Source organism: Cuculus canorus, chromosome 12, assembly GCF_017976375.1.
Source record: "Cuculus canorus isolate bCucCan1 chromosome 12, bCucCan1.pri, whole genome shotgun sequence".
Taxonomy (NCBI): domain Eukaryota; kingdom Metazoa; phylum Chordata; class Aves; order Cuculiformes; family Cuculidae; genus Cuculus; species Cuculus canorus.
In genome coordinates, this window is record NC_071412.1 from 19,519,772 (window position 1) to 19,537,466 (window position 17,695).

The 17,695-nt window shown below is 39.8% G+C and overlaps 1 protein-coding gene across 3 annotated transcripts in view; it reads right to left on the minus strand.

The window, feature by feature from the left end:
• The window catches only part of TLN2 (talin 2), a 126,587-nt gene that overhangs the window by 41,621 nt on the left and 67,271 nt on the right, over positions 1–17,695 (minus strand). For all 3 annotated transcript variants that reach the window (XM_054077445.1, XM_054077443.1, XM_054077444.1), the window contains 12 exons: positions 16,993–17,159; positions 15,784–15,912; positions 14,104–14,217; positions 11,981–12,094; positions 10,488–10,622; positions 9,609–9,737; positions 8,881–8,983; positions 6,243–6,451; positions 5,703–5,822; positions 4,519–4,716; positions 3,615–3,754; positions 2,307–2,400 (listed from right to left, as the gene is read on the minus strand). In XM_054077445.1, the coding sequence (XP_053933420.1) occupies positions 2,307–2,400; positions 3,615–3,754; positions 4,519–4,716; positions 5,703–5,822; positions 6,243–6,451; positions 8,881–8,983; positions 9,609–9,737; positions 10,488–10,622; positions 11,981–12,094; positions 14,104–14,217; positions 15,784–15,912; positions 16,993–17,159 (1,652 nt within the window). The remainder of the gene's footprint in view (positions 1–2,306; positions 2,401–3,614; positions 3,755–4,518; positions 4,717–5,702; positions 5,823–6,242; positions 6,452–8,880; positions 8,984–9,608; positions 9,738–10,487; positions 10,623–11,980; positions 12,095–14,103; positions 14,218–15,783; positions 15,913–16,992; positions 17,160–17,695) is intronic.

Genomic DNA, 17,695 nt, shown 5'->3' on the forward strand with positions numbered 1-17,695 from the left:
TATTCTAATTCATGGAAATAACCATGTGAAAGTCAGTCACACACCCACTGAGAAGAATCAATGCATTCAGGCAACCCAACTTGTAAAAAAGGTGTAAAACGCAGCAGATTAATTCTCTTACACGTAAAAAGTCTGCAATGGGCCTTTTTCCGAGTTTGGCGGAACACTATTTTCTGCCAAATATCAGGGAGGAATGCTTCTAATCTTTCTGTTTGAAAGTGAGGTCAGTAAGTATAGAAAGATACTAACATCTGTATGTGATGTTTGCCTTTCACCTGAAGGAAATCCAGGCATGATTTCGAACCCTTAGAATTTTCTCATAACTGAACTCCTAATATTAAGATACACCTACAGTATTTTCAACAGCTCAGCTATTACTTTTTAAAAGCTACAGTCTAACTAAAGCCTTACAGCAATTAAACTGTGAGAACAAGGTGATGCGAGGAAGAAGTCAGATCTAGAAAACAGTTTCCAGTTGTCTCTCGTCTTTTTCAGTTCTCACAGACATTGCAGCAAGTCTTCAATTGTTGTGTGCCCTCTTTAAATGACGTTCCTACAGTACTTCACTGCTATGGAGACAGCAGCCCTCGGAACATAAGAAAAGAGAGGAGCAAAACAGTACAGCTTCCCACTAACATATCTGCTATTACTATAACACCTGTGTTAATCCTTTCAGCTGAAATTCTGAGCAAGTGTAGCCATCTCATTTGAGGTCATACTCTAAACGCAGGTGTCCAGTCTCCAAGGAAGACTACAGAGCATACTTAAGAGTCTATGAAATCCAAGATGATACACACACTTCCTATAAAATCAATATTTTTAAGTACTTTTAAGAAGTCTTGTGGAGACTGGAAGCAGTAGGCAATGAATTGGGGAAATGAAGGGAAAAGATAATAACTTAAGCATCCTAAAGAGAAAGTGAAAGTGAATTGTAAGTTCTGACTACTAAGAATGTTTTTCCCATAATTTGGTGTGTTCCTCAGGTCATTTTGATAGAATAGAATCACACAATCATTTAGGTTGGAAAAGACCTTTAAGATCATTGACTCCAACACTGCCCAGTCCAGCCCTATGCCCTCAGTCTCCTCCAGACTAAGCAGCCCCGGTTTCTTCAGCTGCTCCTCATTAGGCTTGTTCTCCAGCCCTTTCCCCAGCTTTAGTGCCCTTCTCTGGACACATTCTGCATTCTTCCTTCCCTAAGCTTTCAGTTTTCTGGGAATCAGCCCAGAATTCTGACCTTTTCCATCCATGCTGTTTTGCAGATCTCCCCGCATCAGCCCTTCAGGAAGTCCTGAGAAATACCATTTCATTCCCCTGCTGGCTCTGCCCCACATCCTGCAGGGATCGGGCAGCCATTACGTTATACCCCAGTTTCCAGTTGGCTCCTTCCACTATTTGTACTCGCTGTCACTCCCTTTAACCAAAGGCAGAACACTTCTAAGCTCAAGAAGCTAAGAATTCAGAAACACAAAGCAGCTCCTAGGTAATATTTTGGGAGGAGGATGGTGGACTTGCATATTCAAAAAAGCTTACAATAACCTGGAATGCACTGCAGTGACCTTCGTATCCTCTAGATACCAAGCGGTAGAAATGAAAAGCTAGAAGGTGTTTTATTTTCACTACACAGGCCAGTCGTCCTTGGTGTTCTGACCTTTACAGCCAACAAACATTTAGTTTAATCAAGAAGATGCTATTTCCTACTATTACAAGCAGCTGTCTCTGTGATCAGTGCACAGCCTTAGACTCACCTGCTACCCACTTAGCACAGCCAAACATTTCACTCATGAACACGAACGTACCTTACAAACACCTGCATTGACATACTTGTCGTATCAGCTTGGCCTTGACAAAGCAGATACAAGTCATCAAAAACCTACACTAAGAAATGGCAGGGGGTGACAGGGTAAAAGATAACAAACATCACCCTAAAGTGTGATATCAATAACAGCGTTCTATGAGTAGAAAAATTAAGGCTACTGCTGCTCCCTCCAGTGCACTGCTGGTAGTGGGAATGTTCATCTGGTCATGATTCTTCCTTAATTCACAGCAAGTATGAATAATAAGGACTAAATTGTACCTTTTGAGGGGTAAGAAATAGGAGGTATGGATGAGGCAGCAAATTTTGTTCTGGCCAAAACTACAAGATGTTCACAGAGGTTCTATGCTTACCTTGCATGCACTTAAAACCTCTGCCACAGATATTAAGCAAGAAGACAGTGACAGCAGCTAATCAGACAAAGACAACAAAGGAAACAAACATTTGGGACCCATTTTTATTCATAACAACTTCTGAAATGCAGTAATACCTCCAGTTCTCTGAGTGCATTATCACATTCCTTCTGCCCGGGAGCTTGCTGGGTACACAGCGTGATGAGCTGGTTTATACTCTCAGTCACAGCTCTGGGGAGAGTAAAGGAAAAAAGGTATATTTTAAAAAGGTATATTTTTTCATTTTCATGAGAGAAGAAAAAGTAAAAATACTTGACCCTGACCATATCATAGCAGGGAAAGAGAACAAAGCCCCAGTAACCTTGTCACAAGCAGCCATGGAGTATTTGAGAAGGGAAATATGGTATCTCTTTAGCATCTTAAACACAAACCAAGAAGTGATACAGCATTTACTTTTCATGATCATCTGATGCCTATGTAAGGTCTTATTCCTGCGCACACACACGCTAACAGCAGAGCAACATAGGCCACCTAAAGGCTCCACAGAGCTCATCTCCTGGTTTTGATCACATGCTTCTACAGAAGGAATATCAGCCTAGCAGAAACTACCAACTAACGGCTTCCCTGAGGACACGAGCTTCTCCACGCCCCAGACAGGAACGCTGCAAGCCTAAAGCAGAAATCTGCAGCAGCCTGATGCTCCAGCAATGATAAAAGTTCATGCAACCCCTTCACTTTTAAGCAGGGTGCCTTTGACTATCTGCAGCTTTCCTAGAAGCTATTTATTCCTGGGGAGACCAGACAGATGTCAGATTTTTTAACAAATATGACAAAGTAAAGCAGCATAACTTCTTTAAGAGGTCCTTTATTAAAGGAGTGGATTTGTTTTCTAAAAAAAAAAAAGTTACTGCTATTACAAAGGGATGATTCCAAGGTTCAGGACAAACATCAACTACATTATCCCCAAGGAATTAACAGTCTTAACTTACTTCCTCTCTAGGCTAATTGTAAACATTTTGGGAGACAGTATCGTAAATCGCATCTACACGATTTCAGACTTCATCTGATCTAATGCTGATATTTCTAGGCATGATACCTATCTGTCCTTCAGCAGTCCTCCCATTCAGTTTGATATTTGAATGTTCCATTTATAAACTTGGATTATAGGATAAAAAGTTAACTTGGGGGAAAAAAAATAGTCAAAAGGATTTGACAAAATGAAGGAGAGGCGATTATCCAGTCAAACACTGAAATGTGGTGTTATTTCTCACACAAACTTTGAGCACCTCGACTGAGAAACAGCATCCACAAGAGGAAATTCAGGGCACAGTTGGCAGAATCCTTAAAGTAAAGGTATCTCCCACCAAAATACATAAACACATTGTAAGTATCACAGAGAAAAGCAAATATCTTAGGAAATCCTAAACCAAGCAACACATCCTTACCTTGCTGCTGCTGCTAAGAGGTTCTTGGCATTAGGAGCTCCAGGATCAACAGAGAGAGACTTGGCAGCAAGTAACAGCTTGCTGGAAGCCATAGAGATGCTCTTGAGGTTGCCTATCACTTGAATCTGGTCCTCTTTTGTCTGCAAAGCCACAGAAGCATAACGTTAACCACAGAGCTTGCAATAAAAATGTGCTAAAAACACATTTAAACGCTGGTTGTTTATTCACACAAACCCATTGGGATGCAGAGAACCTCAGTCTAGAGAATGACATGGACCAAACCTGCTCCTCACCCAGACAGGTCCCTCTGGCTTCACTTGATCACAAAAAAAGAAACCCATATAACAAACAGCTTGGTTTCTAACAATGGCAGTACTGACAAACGATTAACGGAGAAACTTTACTAGTTATTGAATAACGCTTTTGTTGTCAAGACTCTCATGCATCTCTGCCTGGCACAACTGCTCCACATTATTCAGCCAGTGTACACTGTATTGTAGCATCCTCTGTAACCTACACGGTCTCTAGCATCTAACTGGAATTACTCAGACAGAAAGATTCATCCAGAAAGTCCTCTATACCAATAAAATACATTTCTATAAGCCCACTTTGGTAAGTGTTCTGACCTGGATGTTCCATTACTTATTTTAAGCCATTGGTTTAAAAGGAAAACCTCATATACATACACTTACAGGGCAGCACCGCACTATCACAGCAAATAGCTGTGTCTAGACCCTTCTGTCAACAATCAGCAAAAGTGAATTTCTTCTTTCTGACAGTCTGTTCAGGGTTTTACGTAAAGAGGTTGCATATTGAACTAAGCCACAAGATAAGCAAGACACTACGCTGCAAGGTACTGAGCTCAAGACAACCTTTCGTCCCAGTTAGCAAGATAAAAACTTACTTGTGCTTGGCCAGCCATTTCAATACCAGCATCAAGAAATTCATCAAAATCATCGCTGAATTTTCCAGAGGCTGCAGCCAGTTCCCCGCTTTGGCCCCGCGTAGCATGGACGACTTCTCCTGCTGACTGATTCAGGTCTGCTGCTGCCTGGTTCAGTTCACTCTGAGCTTCTTGAAATGACTTAGAACTTGGAGGTAGCTGTAAGAGACCACATGCTGTATTTTATAGTCGTCATGTCACACCAGCCCTTCACAACTCAAAAGTTCAACGCAATTCAAGAAGACTAAATGCAATACAGTTGCGAGCTCCATATACAAGCTACAACAGAGTATTGCAACTTGGACTGCTCGTGATTCAGTTCTGAATGCAGAACAGTCCAGCTACGGGACAGCTATCAACCAGAAATCAACCGATGACCTTAGTCTCACTATTTCTTTCAAGGGACAGACAAGTATGCAAGCCTTTCAAGAGACTATGAAATTAGAGGTGATGAACTCAGTGGGCAAAAAGTGGAGAATTTTGGTCTCCAAGTCATTATTCAGTTCCACAAACAAGACTTCCGGAACACCACACAAGGACTGACAGCTCTTCACAATGATCCTAAACTCCTGACCTGGAGAGGCACTGCAGAAATAACAAAAGACAATTCCTCCTCCATTCTCCAGGTAGCCGGATTATTGGCGGGGCAGAAAAAAAACTTGTTCAAATCATATAACCTTCTGGCACATTATCACTGCACAAGGGTATTTTTTTGACATGGATGCAGTTAAACAGAAACACAACAATTCTTCTTCCACAAGAGGACCATAGATGCACCAAACACATTTTGACTGACCACAATGCTCCTTAAACTGAATTCATAACTTCTAGGTGGGAGATGGATTGTAATTTTCAAATTTTCATACTCTTCAAAATTAAGTCACAGTTGGCATTTTCAAAAGATCAAACTAATGGTGATCTACGACAGTAACTTTAATACTACCTTCGTAAGCCACAGACACATTTTACCTTTCCCATAAACTAGAAGAACAGCATTTCAGCCAAAGAAGCAGCTGCATAAACTGGAACAAAATTTATATGAACTGTACTTGGGGCACATTTAATACAAAATAATTTGACACGTAGGGAAGCCAGATGTGCTTTTCGGTTTTCTGAAAGGTATTTGTATGTTAAAAACATCTCACCGAATCAACAAGGAGCTTCTTGCTAGATTCCCCAATACTCTTCAAGGCCACATCCACATCCTTTTGTCCAGGCAGACAATTCACGCAGTTATTCAAGGAATGAGACACTGCTTTTGCCACCTACAATACATAAATGAACAATCCACACCAAGAAAGGCTTAAGTGGTCATTTATTGAGCAGAAGGCACGTTCTATAGCCAGCAACTCCTACTTTACGATTCTAACAAGACCATTTTTGGGGCTTGCGATTTTCTTGGTTTGCTCCCTTGTGGTTTAGCAGCAGTCATAGTATCATAGTACAGTTTGGATTGGGAGGGACCTTAAAGATCACCCAGTTCCAACCCCCCTGCCATGGGCAGGGACATCCCACTGGCTCAGGCTGCCCAAGGCCCATCCAACCTGGGTAGCTGGAAGCACTAGAAAGCCGTCTTTCCCTTGCAGCCTTATTTTCTGTTGTCCTCGCTCATTATTTAATGCTGCATTCAAAGTAATTTGATTGAGTGTTCGATAATTCATGTAGCTGCTCAAGCTGCAACTTACCTGGGCTAATCTCTGCTGACTGTCTGCATCCCCTGGGGCAGCCAGGGCCTGCTTTGCCTCCTGAATAAGCATAGCAGAGCCTTCCATGACATCCCTTGCTGAATCCAACATTGCATGTGCCGCCACAGGGTCGGTAGTAGATGCTGCGACTCCTCGTGCTGCCTGAGCCAGTGTCTTCAAAGCTTGAGCGGTTTCTCTGGCAGCAACTCCTACGTTGAGATTTCATCAAGGATTCCATTAGTACCCTTAAAAATTTTTGCGTTTTATGATGGATGAATTTGTAGGTAATTGCCCATTGCAAAATAACATTGTAAATGAAAAGAAGATCTTCAAACATGAGCACATTGGAAATACAGAGCATAATTTGCCTAGAGAGATGCCTGTAGCAAAGCCGTAATGTAAATACTATACCCCAAAGACCACATTTTGGGCACAGCTCTACATCAGTGTCTAAATCTTAGTGAAACACTAAAAAAGAAGAAAATCTAAAACCTGGAAATGAGGAAAAACTCACAGTCCAAGCCCTAGCAGAAAAAGAATTGTTTGCAAGAAGAGCGTGCGTGACTTCAGAGTCACAGCATCTCTGTCACTTCTGAAAATGCAACTTGGGATTTTTTTACAGATTCAGCAATAGTTTCACTTCTAGCAAATAAAAAAAATTTAAAAGAGGTCATTAGGGATAATACAACTTGATATAAGCTAACATCACTGTGAGTACAAGCACATAAAACTAACTGAATGAAACCACAGGGAGGTGTAAGGAACTTATTTTCTGTGGTCTGTCTGGCCTACATTATACCACACTCATCAACTTTGCTGCTAAGGCAGACAACTGTACAAATAAATGGTCCCATTCTTGTATTTTTGAAATTTAATTCAGCCAATGTAAAATGTTCTTCTAAAAGACCTTAATTTGCATATAGTCTAATAGACATGTTTCTCAAGAACACGCACAATTCATGTAGATGGTGTATTTTGAGTGATAATGTTAAAAACACTATTCATACCAAAAGAAAACTATAGAAAAGATTCACATTTGCTGTAGAAGACCTCTTATCCATATTTAGACATGAAAACCAATTAAAACATTCTAAGATGCCTATCATAAACATATGCCGAGATATGACAACCAAATACAATCCACAAAGGGGCCATATTAGCATTTTAACATTTTTCTCTTATGACCAACTGAACATTTTTAAGTTCAGAAACTTTAGAAGATAACAAAAAGCAAGTGATATTATATGTCAAAGTAAAGCCAGGCTAGGCAGAGGAACTGTACTGCCTACCCTGCAGTTATGACCTTTCTCTTTGACCACAGAGAGCTTTCTATGCTCTTAATGTAAAAAATATTTCAAGAAAAATACCCACAGGTTTTATTTCCTTTATTTAGAGCACCAATAAGCATCTTCTAAGTTTGACTTAAGTTATCAGAACACCATAAAAGAAAAAGGTATGATTGTTTTGCTTGCAATTCAGTGCTGCCTTCACCCTCTATACTGCCTTTCAGTGCAGAGTGAAAAGAAACTTACTGTGATGCTTGCAGAAAAAAGGGAATTATTAAATAGTAAATATAAGCTGTGAAGACTTTTCTTCACAGAGAACCAACAGAATGTCATAATGACTGCAAACACTCAGTGCTTGAGCACAAAACAGTTTTTGCATAACAAGACAGTATGAGATAAAATATAATTATGTGAGATGTTAAAGGGAGCCACTAGATCCAATTATTTGATATCAGCTGCAAGTATCTGTATTCCTTCGCCAGATACCCAGTGCTAATTTCTGTGTAACTATGTGACTGAAATGTGAGCCATCTTAATGCAATTATGTCTGCTCCAAATGAAAGCCACTGCAAGTTAAGTAGCCCCGATGCAATTATATCCAACGAAGCTGTAATTGCCATCATGCTTTTTATCAATGACATTTAAAAAAACCCCTACAGTAGCTTTTGCATCAACAGCTCGCACTTCTTACAGAAATAAGGAGATAGAACATTTTGTCATCTAAGAGCAAACTTCTATTTCTCCCCTGCAAGAAGCGTTTTCCTTATCAAGGCGGTTATGGTTTCTAAAAGTACAGGTACAAAAACAAATTGCAGAATCTGTGTGCCCACATTCCCTGTTGGCTTTAACTCAAACTATGCAAATGTGATTAAGAAGTCAGCAAGACAAGCTGCAGTATACACGTAAGCCGGTAACATCTAGTTAGAGATGCAGTTTCGAACGTCATCGAGCTATGTCAAGAATGCTTGCATCCTGTGCTTCAAAAAATATCCAAAGACTCTTTTGACCTTCTGAAAGGACGTAGCAACATTTCCGTTGGCACTGACCTTTAAACTGCACTACATTTTAGTTCTGTCCTTCACAGACTTTCAGTGGCATATATTTACAAAAACAACAGATGTCTCAGTCCGTTCTATCTGCAGCCACACAGCAAATTGCAAAACTATTCTTTTATGAAGCACATTACTCACACTAGCAAGTCCTAGTAACTTGTCACAAGTCACTGTTAGCATAAAAAAAAAACCCAAATAAGTGTACTAATTCCTTGATTTAAGTAGTCTGTGATAAGAAAACATTCTAAGTATTTTACGGAAAGCATAGGTTTTGTGGAGAAACTATGAATAAAACACTACCTGTGTAGTGCTCATTGCCTTGAGCAGCACAGGTTAACAACTGGGCCATAGATGATCCGACTGCCTTAGATGTACTTCCCAGGTCTTGAGCGCATTTCTCAAGCTGTGAAAAAATGCAGAGGACAAAAGCCTTTGTTTAAACTCAAACACACATTTTTTAAACAGTAGTAAAAAAAAAATTCTCGTTTCACAAAACCCAAGTTTTCATCTCAGCTACCTAACACACACAGTTTCTCTGAAACCTGATTAGCATATTTTCCTTGCCCAGGGTAAATTCAGTGAACGTATTAGACATTATGAACAACAAAAAAATCTTATAATTAGGTCTGGAAATCAGTATGTTTGTCTAAAGAGAAGGGCTTTTTAGCCAAAGAAAATATTTCACTTTCTAAGCCTATCAGGACTGGTAGTGTTAAGAGCTACTGAGTTCTGACCTTTGTAACTATTGAGAAGAATTTCTTTTTGACAAGAAAAGAGCGAAACACTGCTGCTATTAAGTTCTAATTTGTACAATAGAGAAGGAGATCCTACAGCCCTACAAGTGATTCTGCTAGAGAACATGCTGATGGTGTAGAAACACATACTCTTCTAAGAGAATTAGTACAAAAATCCCATCAGTGTCATCATTAGCCAAAGCCTCATGACTTGTTTTGCCTCTAATACTTAAGATTTTTAACAGCTAACTTTGTTTGTTTGTTTTTAAATGAAGAACATCCTTCCTCAATTACAGTTTCTCCTGGGAGAGGTTTTAACTGTCCATCCACAGCTGCCATCTTCGCATCTTGCAGTTCATTTTTGAGTGTCTGGACTGTATTCAAAGCAGAATCGATTTCCATCGGGCCACATGCTTCATGAGCCTATACAGAAATCAGATCACGATCACTGTTAGCAGCCATAAGCCATTACCATAAACAGTAAATGCTTCAGATATAACCTCCCCCTCCCAGATTAGTGCTCTCATGACTTTAGAGGCCATTATGGGCACTTTAAGTGTTACACATCATAGATTCCAAACTCTTGCACAATATTCTTAGCTTATGAGTAGAATACCACACCGTTAAGAGCCACCAAGGGAATGAGATTCACATACCTTCACACTAGGCAGTCCAGGTACTGAGAAAATAACTGCCACAGTCCGGACTTGACCTTTGACAAACTGCTTAACTATGCATTGTGACTGAAGTCACATCGAACCCCGTGAAGGGGCAGCACTCAATCACCTGTACTTTAACTGGAAATTTTAACGTTAGCTCAGGTGTAGCCACCAACACAGTACAATCCTGGTTTTGGGCCCGAGTGGACACACAAAAAGAAGAGAATACTTTCCACTGATACTTTTAAAAAAACCCCTCATACATAGCTTAGAAATCTGTGCATGAAACAAGGACAGCCTCTGCTTCCCTGAATTTTAGAGACAACAGCTCTAGCTCACAGTGACAACACCGACCACTGCAGTGCCCTGTCCGGTTCTCCCCAGTTTGGCCGGTGCTTGAGATACACTCCCCTTTCCCTCGTCTCCTTCAGAAACAGTGGGCCAAGCAGGAGGGAGCCTGTGACCACCATCCACACCGTGCTGCTGCAGCTGAATAAAACTAGGATTCACCTACCTTCTGGGAGGCCGTTCGTAGCTCAGCTAAGCTGGTCGCAAGATTCTTTGCACACTGACTTAGCTGCATTGCTGCTGCTTGATCAGTCACTGTGGGGACTGCAGCCTTGGCAGATGCCACCATTTTACTTCCAGGCTGTTCAAAGAAGAGCAGTGAATACAATTGGTTTTACCAGCTCATTTTTCTTTAAAAAAGGCTTAGGATTCAGTAAAACAAACTGCTTCCTCCATTCACGTATTCATGAAGCGTCTACATCTTCTCTAATGACTTCATACACTTCCCTGCTCCGTAACCACGCACCTTCTAGATCCCAATCTTTTATTCATACGCTGCACCCTGTCATAATTCCATATCGTGGTGTTCTCTGCAACAGGCCTCATTTGTGCTTTACCAGTACAATGACTCCTTCATTGGTACCAGCGTCTGCCTGAGGCCTTTGACTACTCCCGTAGACTATTTAAACATACTTAAATGTGCAGTTTTCCACATTTACGCAATGTGAGCGGATCCAGGTGGCACAGATGGTAGGTTTGTCTCAATATTTCTCAATATTAACATCTGTCAAAATTCTATAAACTGCAAACTGTCAAACAATGACTCTTCACAGAGTTTGCTGCTAATACAACACTTTGCCGGCTCTCACTATATCACCATGGTACACACATATAGCCAGAGCGGAGATGGATCATTTTAATGATGCCAAAGGGAATCAGATAGCAAAATACTCAGAGTGAGAGCATCGTTTGTGATACCTCTGCCTACATGGAATCGTAAAGAACCTGTTGACAGCAACCAATGAAAGGTGTTATTTCCATTCAAGGAAGGCAGGGCTAACCGGTGTCAAATAATGATTGTGTCATTACATGGAGAATTGGTTTCTTTCCTGTGTTTCTTGCAATGTCAACAATAAACCCAATAGTTATTATCAATGCTCAGTATGTTACGTATTTTTTAAAGACAATTTAGAAGCACAGAGTCAAATCTTGTGTTTTGTTCGAAGAGTCAATCAAGATCCTTTACTACTATTGCAAAATAGTATCCAAAAAAACCATGGTAATATTCCCTCTATCTGTGAAGAATTCTGGAGTTTGTTGCTGCAACACCAACTTTACTTTCATTAAGAAAGGTTACAACAGCATCTCACATAATTAGATCTCTGCTTAGAAAGATGCTGAATTCTCTCCATCGTGTTCTTTAAACTTCTTTCCCAGAAGGCAAGTGGATACAGCAATGAATTTTTCTTCTCTATACACATTAGTCTTCTTGTTAATCTTATCCTCAATTTTGGCAGTTTTTACTCTGCACAGATTGAACACATTTCAGCCATCTGACCCGAGGAATTAAATTCTTCTTAGCCATGGCTCACAGTTAGTGACGAACTTCTTCAAATGGTTCTAACACACTACTGTTTATTTATCACAAATAAAAACATACGGCACTAAAAAATGCTTTTTGGTTTGATAGAATCTACTACAGTGATTGTTTCACTTCACCTGAAGGAAGTTCTGGCTGGAATTTATCAGAGCAAGCTGGGCACTGAGGTCTTCCGCCTGAGCTTGACTTCCTCTTACACCCTGCACCAACTGAGGAATGTGGTCTGCGACATTCTATAATAAACAAAGGGAGAAGATTTTAATAGATAAATATAAATTCTAACCTCCTGACAATACGGCACACTCTCTCCCTGCCCTCCTTAAAGACAACTTTTAGTATTCACAGGTACCATACTCTTGTGCCTTCACAGAATTCATCTAGCATTTCACAGAGCAGAATTAATAAACGAAATGATTTTTCTAAGACTACTTTTACTTAAGAAATCTTTATTCAAGCTACTAATTAGTTTAAACATTCTAGAAGATAATCTAAGATGTTTCTGCAAAATTATGCATACAAAGTATTTTGCATTCTGTCCTTCACATGTTCAATGCCAGTAGTGGAGATTACACATTTTTTAAGAGAATGTTTTGCTTTCAGAAAAACATTGCCTTTTACACTCAAGCACCTCAGCCTACTTTTCCTTGACTTCTAATAGCAGAAACTTTATAGGACGGCTGGAGCATTCTGAAGTGTGTATTGATAAAACTTCATTCCTGGACTGCCTGGATTCACACTCCTTTTCAAACCATTTCACAATAACATGTACTTCAGCAGTACAATATTATCTTTTTTCCCCTCAAAAAAGTAAAAAAGTAGGTATTGAATCTCCTCTGCTATCTAACAAATAATCCTCAAGATCAAATTAGAATGAAAAGTAAACAATTCAGGGAATTAGCTTGTCTTTTTTTAAAGAAGAAAAATATCACAGTGCAATAGCAGCTGCTTACAGCACAATCTTAAAATTTACTTGAGCGACCTTATTTAATTCCAATCTTTCTGAGGAATACCGCCACGACCAGAAATAATTGCCAAATGTTTATGTGACTTTCAACAATGCCTTCTTTAATGGTTTTGCTCTTGTTACTCACATAACTGCTCCTCCATTCAGAAGAAAATCTTTTTGCATTCTTTGGTCTTTTCATTTTTTTGTTTAAATGAAATTCCTTTTAAAACCCTGAAGCAACGCTAGGCAAAGCCAAAAACTAAGCTGCCAAATGTAGCTTAAACAAAAAAGAATACAACTTCTCATCTGAATTCTAGCTTGCAACTGTAAAAATGTGCATGACTTCAGGCACACCTTGAAATCTGTGGTCTTGGCAGCTTAAACTTCAAGCTGGTAATCATGTTAACCCCATAGTAAGGTCTATAACTTATTGTTTACAGCAACATTTCAGGCCCCATGTGCTTGTAGGCTGAACATCAGAACAGCAGGGTCAGTTGTTAGTAATACAGCCAATTACAGAACTAATGCATTAAAATAAGGATTTCACTCCATTATAGTACAAATCACTATCGCTGCTCCGTCCTTCATGGCGAAAAAATCAAAGGTTACCTTTATTCCACAGCAGACCTCAGTCCCATTTCAATCATGTATCGTTCAACAGCCTATTTTGATGATCAGAGAGCTACTCACCTGCTGAACGGAATGCTCATGAGCTGAATGCACAGCCAAAATTTCTTGCCAGTGTACCAACTTCTTGGCACCCAGCCGCCTCCACACCGTGTGTCTAGCACAGCTCCGCACGTACAGCACTGCTGACTGGCTCGCAGCAAAGCTCTTACTTAAAGCATTTGCTTCGGGTGAATTGGTATATACCCAACACATATATGCAGGGGTAGGTAAGCCTGTCAATCCTTTCTCGTAAGGGCTGTTTGTAACAGCCACGTACTATATTGCATGTAGAGCAGTTTGCCTTTTCAAAGCTCTCCATACAGTAATGCATGGAAACTACAGGTGATGCAATCAATGAGGGCTCTCCAGAAACCATACAGATGAAAACGTGTGGTATTGGTTTTGCTTTGGTTGTGGGTTTTTCTTTTCGTTTCTTTTTCTGTTTGTATTTTGGTTTGTGGTTTTTGTACTGATTCGTATTGCTGCTGTTTGGTTGGTTGGTTTGGTTTTTTCATCTCCATTGAGGTTGCCCCAGTATTATTATAGAAGGTGATCTTCAGTTCCCCATAAAGCAGAGTTCAAGCAGTTAAAGCAGAGTTATTTTTCAGTGGGTCACGACACACTTACCTTACAGCTCTGCACAAGTTGCTGGTGGGCGGCTGTGTTCTTATTTGAAACAGCTGCATTCTGAGAAGCTGCAATAGTCTGAGTAGCAGCAGCCGCAGCTTGTTTAGCTGCAATCTTTGGAAAAAAAGAAACAGACTTAAATCAGCAGTAATAGACTGTGCAATTCAGAGGATGAAATAGGTATCATAGGTAACTTGCACAGAAACAGCTTTGACAGATTAATACATTATATCCCTTCGTTAATTTCATTTGCCTTAAGGAAACTCAGGACTGCTCTTCTCTCAGGATGAAAATAAGCTGAACACTGTTATCATCTCTGACTTGCCAATAAAGGTGGAACTAGAAGGATTCTAAGCACTTACTCTTTCGTAGCTTAGGTTGCAATATGACCAAAAGAAGTCAATTAGAGAGAGCAGAAAGGGTCTAATCAATTAGCTCCTTACAAAGAAGGGAGGAGAAAACAGGCAAAGTACATACACTGCTTCACACTACTACATTAACAGCTCTAACCAAAGACTCAAGGGAGCCAACTTCTACTGAAAGTGCTCCATGGCAACAGCAAAGATACTAAAGTGATGCAGAGGGACAAAATACTGGTATTACTGAGTCTAAATGCACTTGAAGGCCTTATTTGAATATCTCTGAGTCTCACCATCAACATTTCCCTATTACAAAACTTTTAAGCTCAACAAGGTTTTTCACCGTGGCGCACAATATTTTTCTTTAACTGGCCCACTACATACAACCACAAAGTTCATTCTCCTTATTAAACATCTCACTCCTTTGTAAGGCAATATATGTTATACAGCAAAATAGAAAAACTCCTTTCCATACAGCTTCCTTGCATGCAGTTAGAGAACAGAGAAATCAGCCTTTATTTCCCAAAATACTCCTGATTTTTGGTTCTAGCCAGATACATTAATTTAAATGCACTTTTGGAACATGGTTACCTACTTAGATCTCCTTGTTTGTCTAATCTCATTGTACTTGAATCATATTTGTGTAAAGCCACAGCTGGAAACTAGGAATTTACAAAAGGCTTCTTTTTTAAATCTGTCTTTTCTACATTTCAGCTGAGAATGGAAGATCAAATCCTGCCTACAAGACAAACTTCAGAGATACTGTATCCTTAGTGCACAGTAAATTGCCTTTCTCCCCTTTGGCCCTGCTACCCAATATGATGTATCTTTTCACTTTCGTTTCTGCTTCTTGGTTGTCTGAATAATTTCCCAGTTTAATTGACTATGCTGTAATTCAACATATCTTTGTAAGGACATTTACGTGAAACTCTGGCAGATACACCAGAAAAACTACCAAAATATATTGTTTGTAAATGACAGATTATACAGATTAAATTTAAACTGTAATAAAGTGGTTTCAGCTCAGCTGTTGAAAACTCATGTGTCGTAATTTTATGACTAAGCTGCCTTCTCAATCAAATTCTTACACCACTCGAATATGTCAGTGATATAAGTTGCTCAGTTTTCTGAGGACTATGGCATCACAAATTAACATCTCTAATTCCAAGCTATTACTCTGGAACTGAGCTTAGTGTCCTATTATTCTACGCTTAGCACTTTTCCTGAAACATGATTAATTGTATACAGTGGGCCCAGCATTTCTCCTTGCTAATTATCAACACAGAGTAAACTGAAAATCCAACAATATCTAGTTTCCAACCTCTAATCTGTTGACAATTTTCTTCTTGATAGCATTCTGTGCAGCAGCATTTGTAGCAACTCGCAGTCCCTCTGCTGCTTCTCTCAGACGCTGCTGTTGATCCTCATTTTCAGGATTGGCTGCAGCTCCCTGCACAAAATTTCACAGCAAAAACCATGAGCCTCAATAAAAGTTCCTGGAGAAAATGTAGATCAATATCAAAGCTTTAGTCTGCCACGTCAGACTTTGTTTTCCTGATATTATCTTAACCAAAGTTAGATGAACATTAGAATGTTACATGACTAAGAAGCAAAAAAAATTATTGCTAATGCAAGTTTGTTACTGTATTTGTTAGGTATTTTGAGGAAGGGGGTTGAACATTTGCTTCATATATTACTGTAGGCGCCTGGGGAGAAAGCCTTCGTAAACTGCTTCCGCTACGATCTGAAGTAACGTTATTTGATTAATTTAGGTTTTGAGAAGAAGTTAACAGAATTCCCAATTCAACATGTCTTTCAGTAACTGCAGTGCAGACCTTGAGATTTAACACAGTGGGTTTCCTCCATTTGATGTCTGAAAAAGTACTGGGAAGTCAAGGATATGCCCTTAGCCAGGCACAAGGGCCTTCTACAGCCCTAGCAGAATGGTTGGCCCTGATCTGTAAAAACCATTTAGCACAGGATATGGGAAACAATTCAAAGAACGTATTCCTCCCTAGTGGATTTAAATAGGTTTCTAGCACAGACAGGAAAGAAAAGGTTAGTTATTTGCTTCTCTTGTGAGAACAGAGGGGGTGGGGGGAACAGCACAGGAAAGATTCCCCAGGTAGAAGAAACTGTTCCTAACAAAACCAGAGGCAGAGCCACTTTGCTAACGCCTTTTGTAAGAGATATTTGTAAGAGATTGCTAAGGGTTTGTTGCTCCATTTGTATTGGTAGACCGGTACAAGACTTTGCATCACACTGGTTCCAGCCTAGATGGCTTGGTCATGATCACCCTGCACAGGGAAGCAAAGCAGTCCAAGAAACGCTTTTAAAACCAAAAAAATGTCAGCTAACTAATAAATTGGGATGTTTTTTCTGAATGTACCTGAGGTAAGTCATTTAGTGCAGAACATTTAGAGGATAAGAAAACACGTCTCTACCATCAGCCAGATCCTATGTCCCACATACCATGTCTTCTTCGTGTGTAATCATACAACTATAAGCTGACAATTCATTTTCCCGGTACCTTTGCAGCTTCAACCATGCGGGCTGTAGAATCTGCCAGCAGCTTTGCAGCAGCCAGAAGCTTCTTCGAGTTGTCCATGTCGATTTCCGCTTCGGCATCCGACCTCATGGCATTAACGAGATCAGAAGTGGCCTGAGCCAGTACCCTGGCCTGCCGTACCATTTCACCTGTGGTATACAGTTGTATTTTTACTTTCCTTTTCCCTGCACTTCAGTTTTGGTTTCAAAAGTAATTTAAACATGATGAAAATAACATTTTCTTAACAGGCTCCTCAGGGCAAGCATGGGCAAAAAAAAAAAAATCTAGGTTTTTTAGCTGTTATCAACTCTTTCTTACTATGCAATTTTGCAATTAGATTTTTTACTGATAAGGGGTAACTCAGCTCCCAGCCCAAATATTCCACTTGAGAAAATCCTTCTAAACACCCTTTCTTACAGTATTAAGTCAGTAAATCAAACAGGAAGAATACCTTTCTTGGGCAATAAAACAGCAGTCACCAGCCAGAGTTTCTTTGGTGTTAAAATTGCACCCGCAGGACAGCAATGATAAGTTGGAAACAGACTGGAATCTGAATGTCTTCTACTAAAAGCTAAGCATTGCACAAGATATTTGACTATGAACTGAAAAGAAGTGCTATCCAACGTTATCTCTTTTACTGCATCCCTCTGCACAGAAGCTCAATTAATAAGCGACAGCTACATGT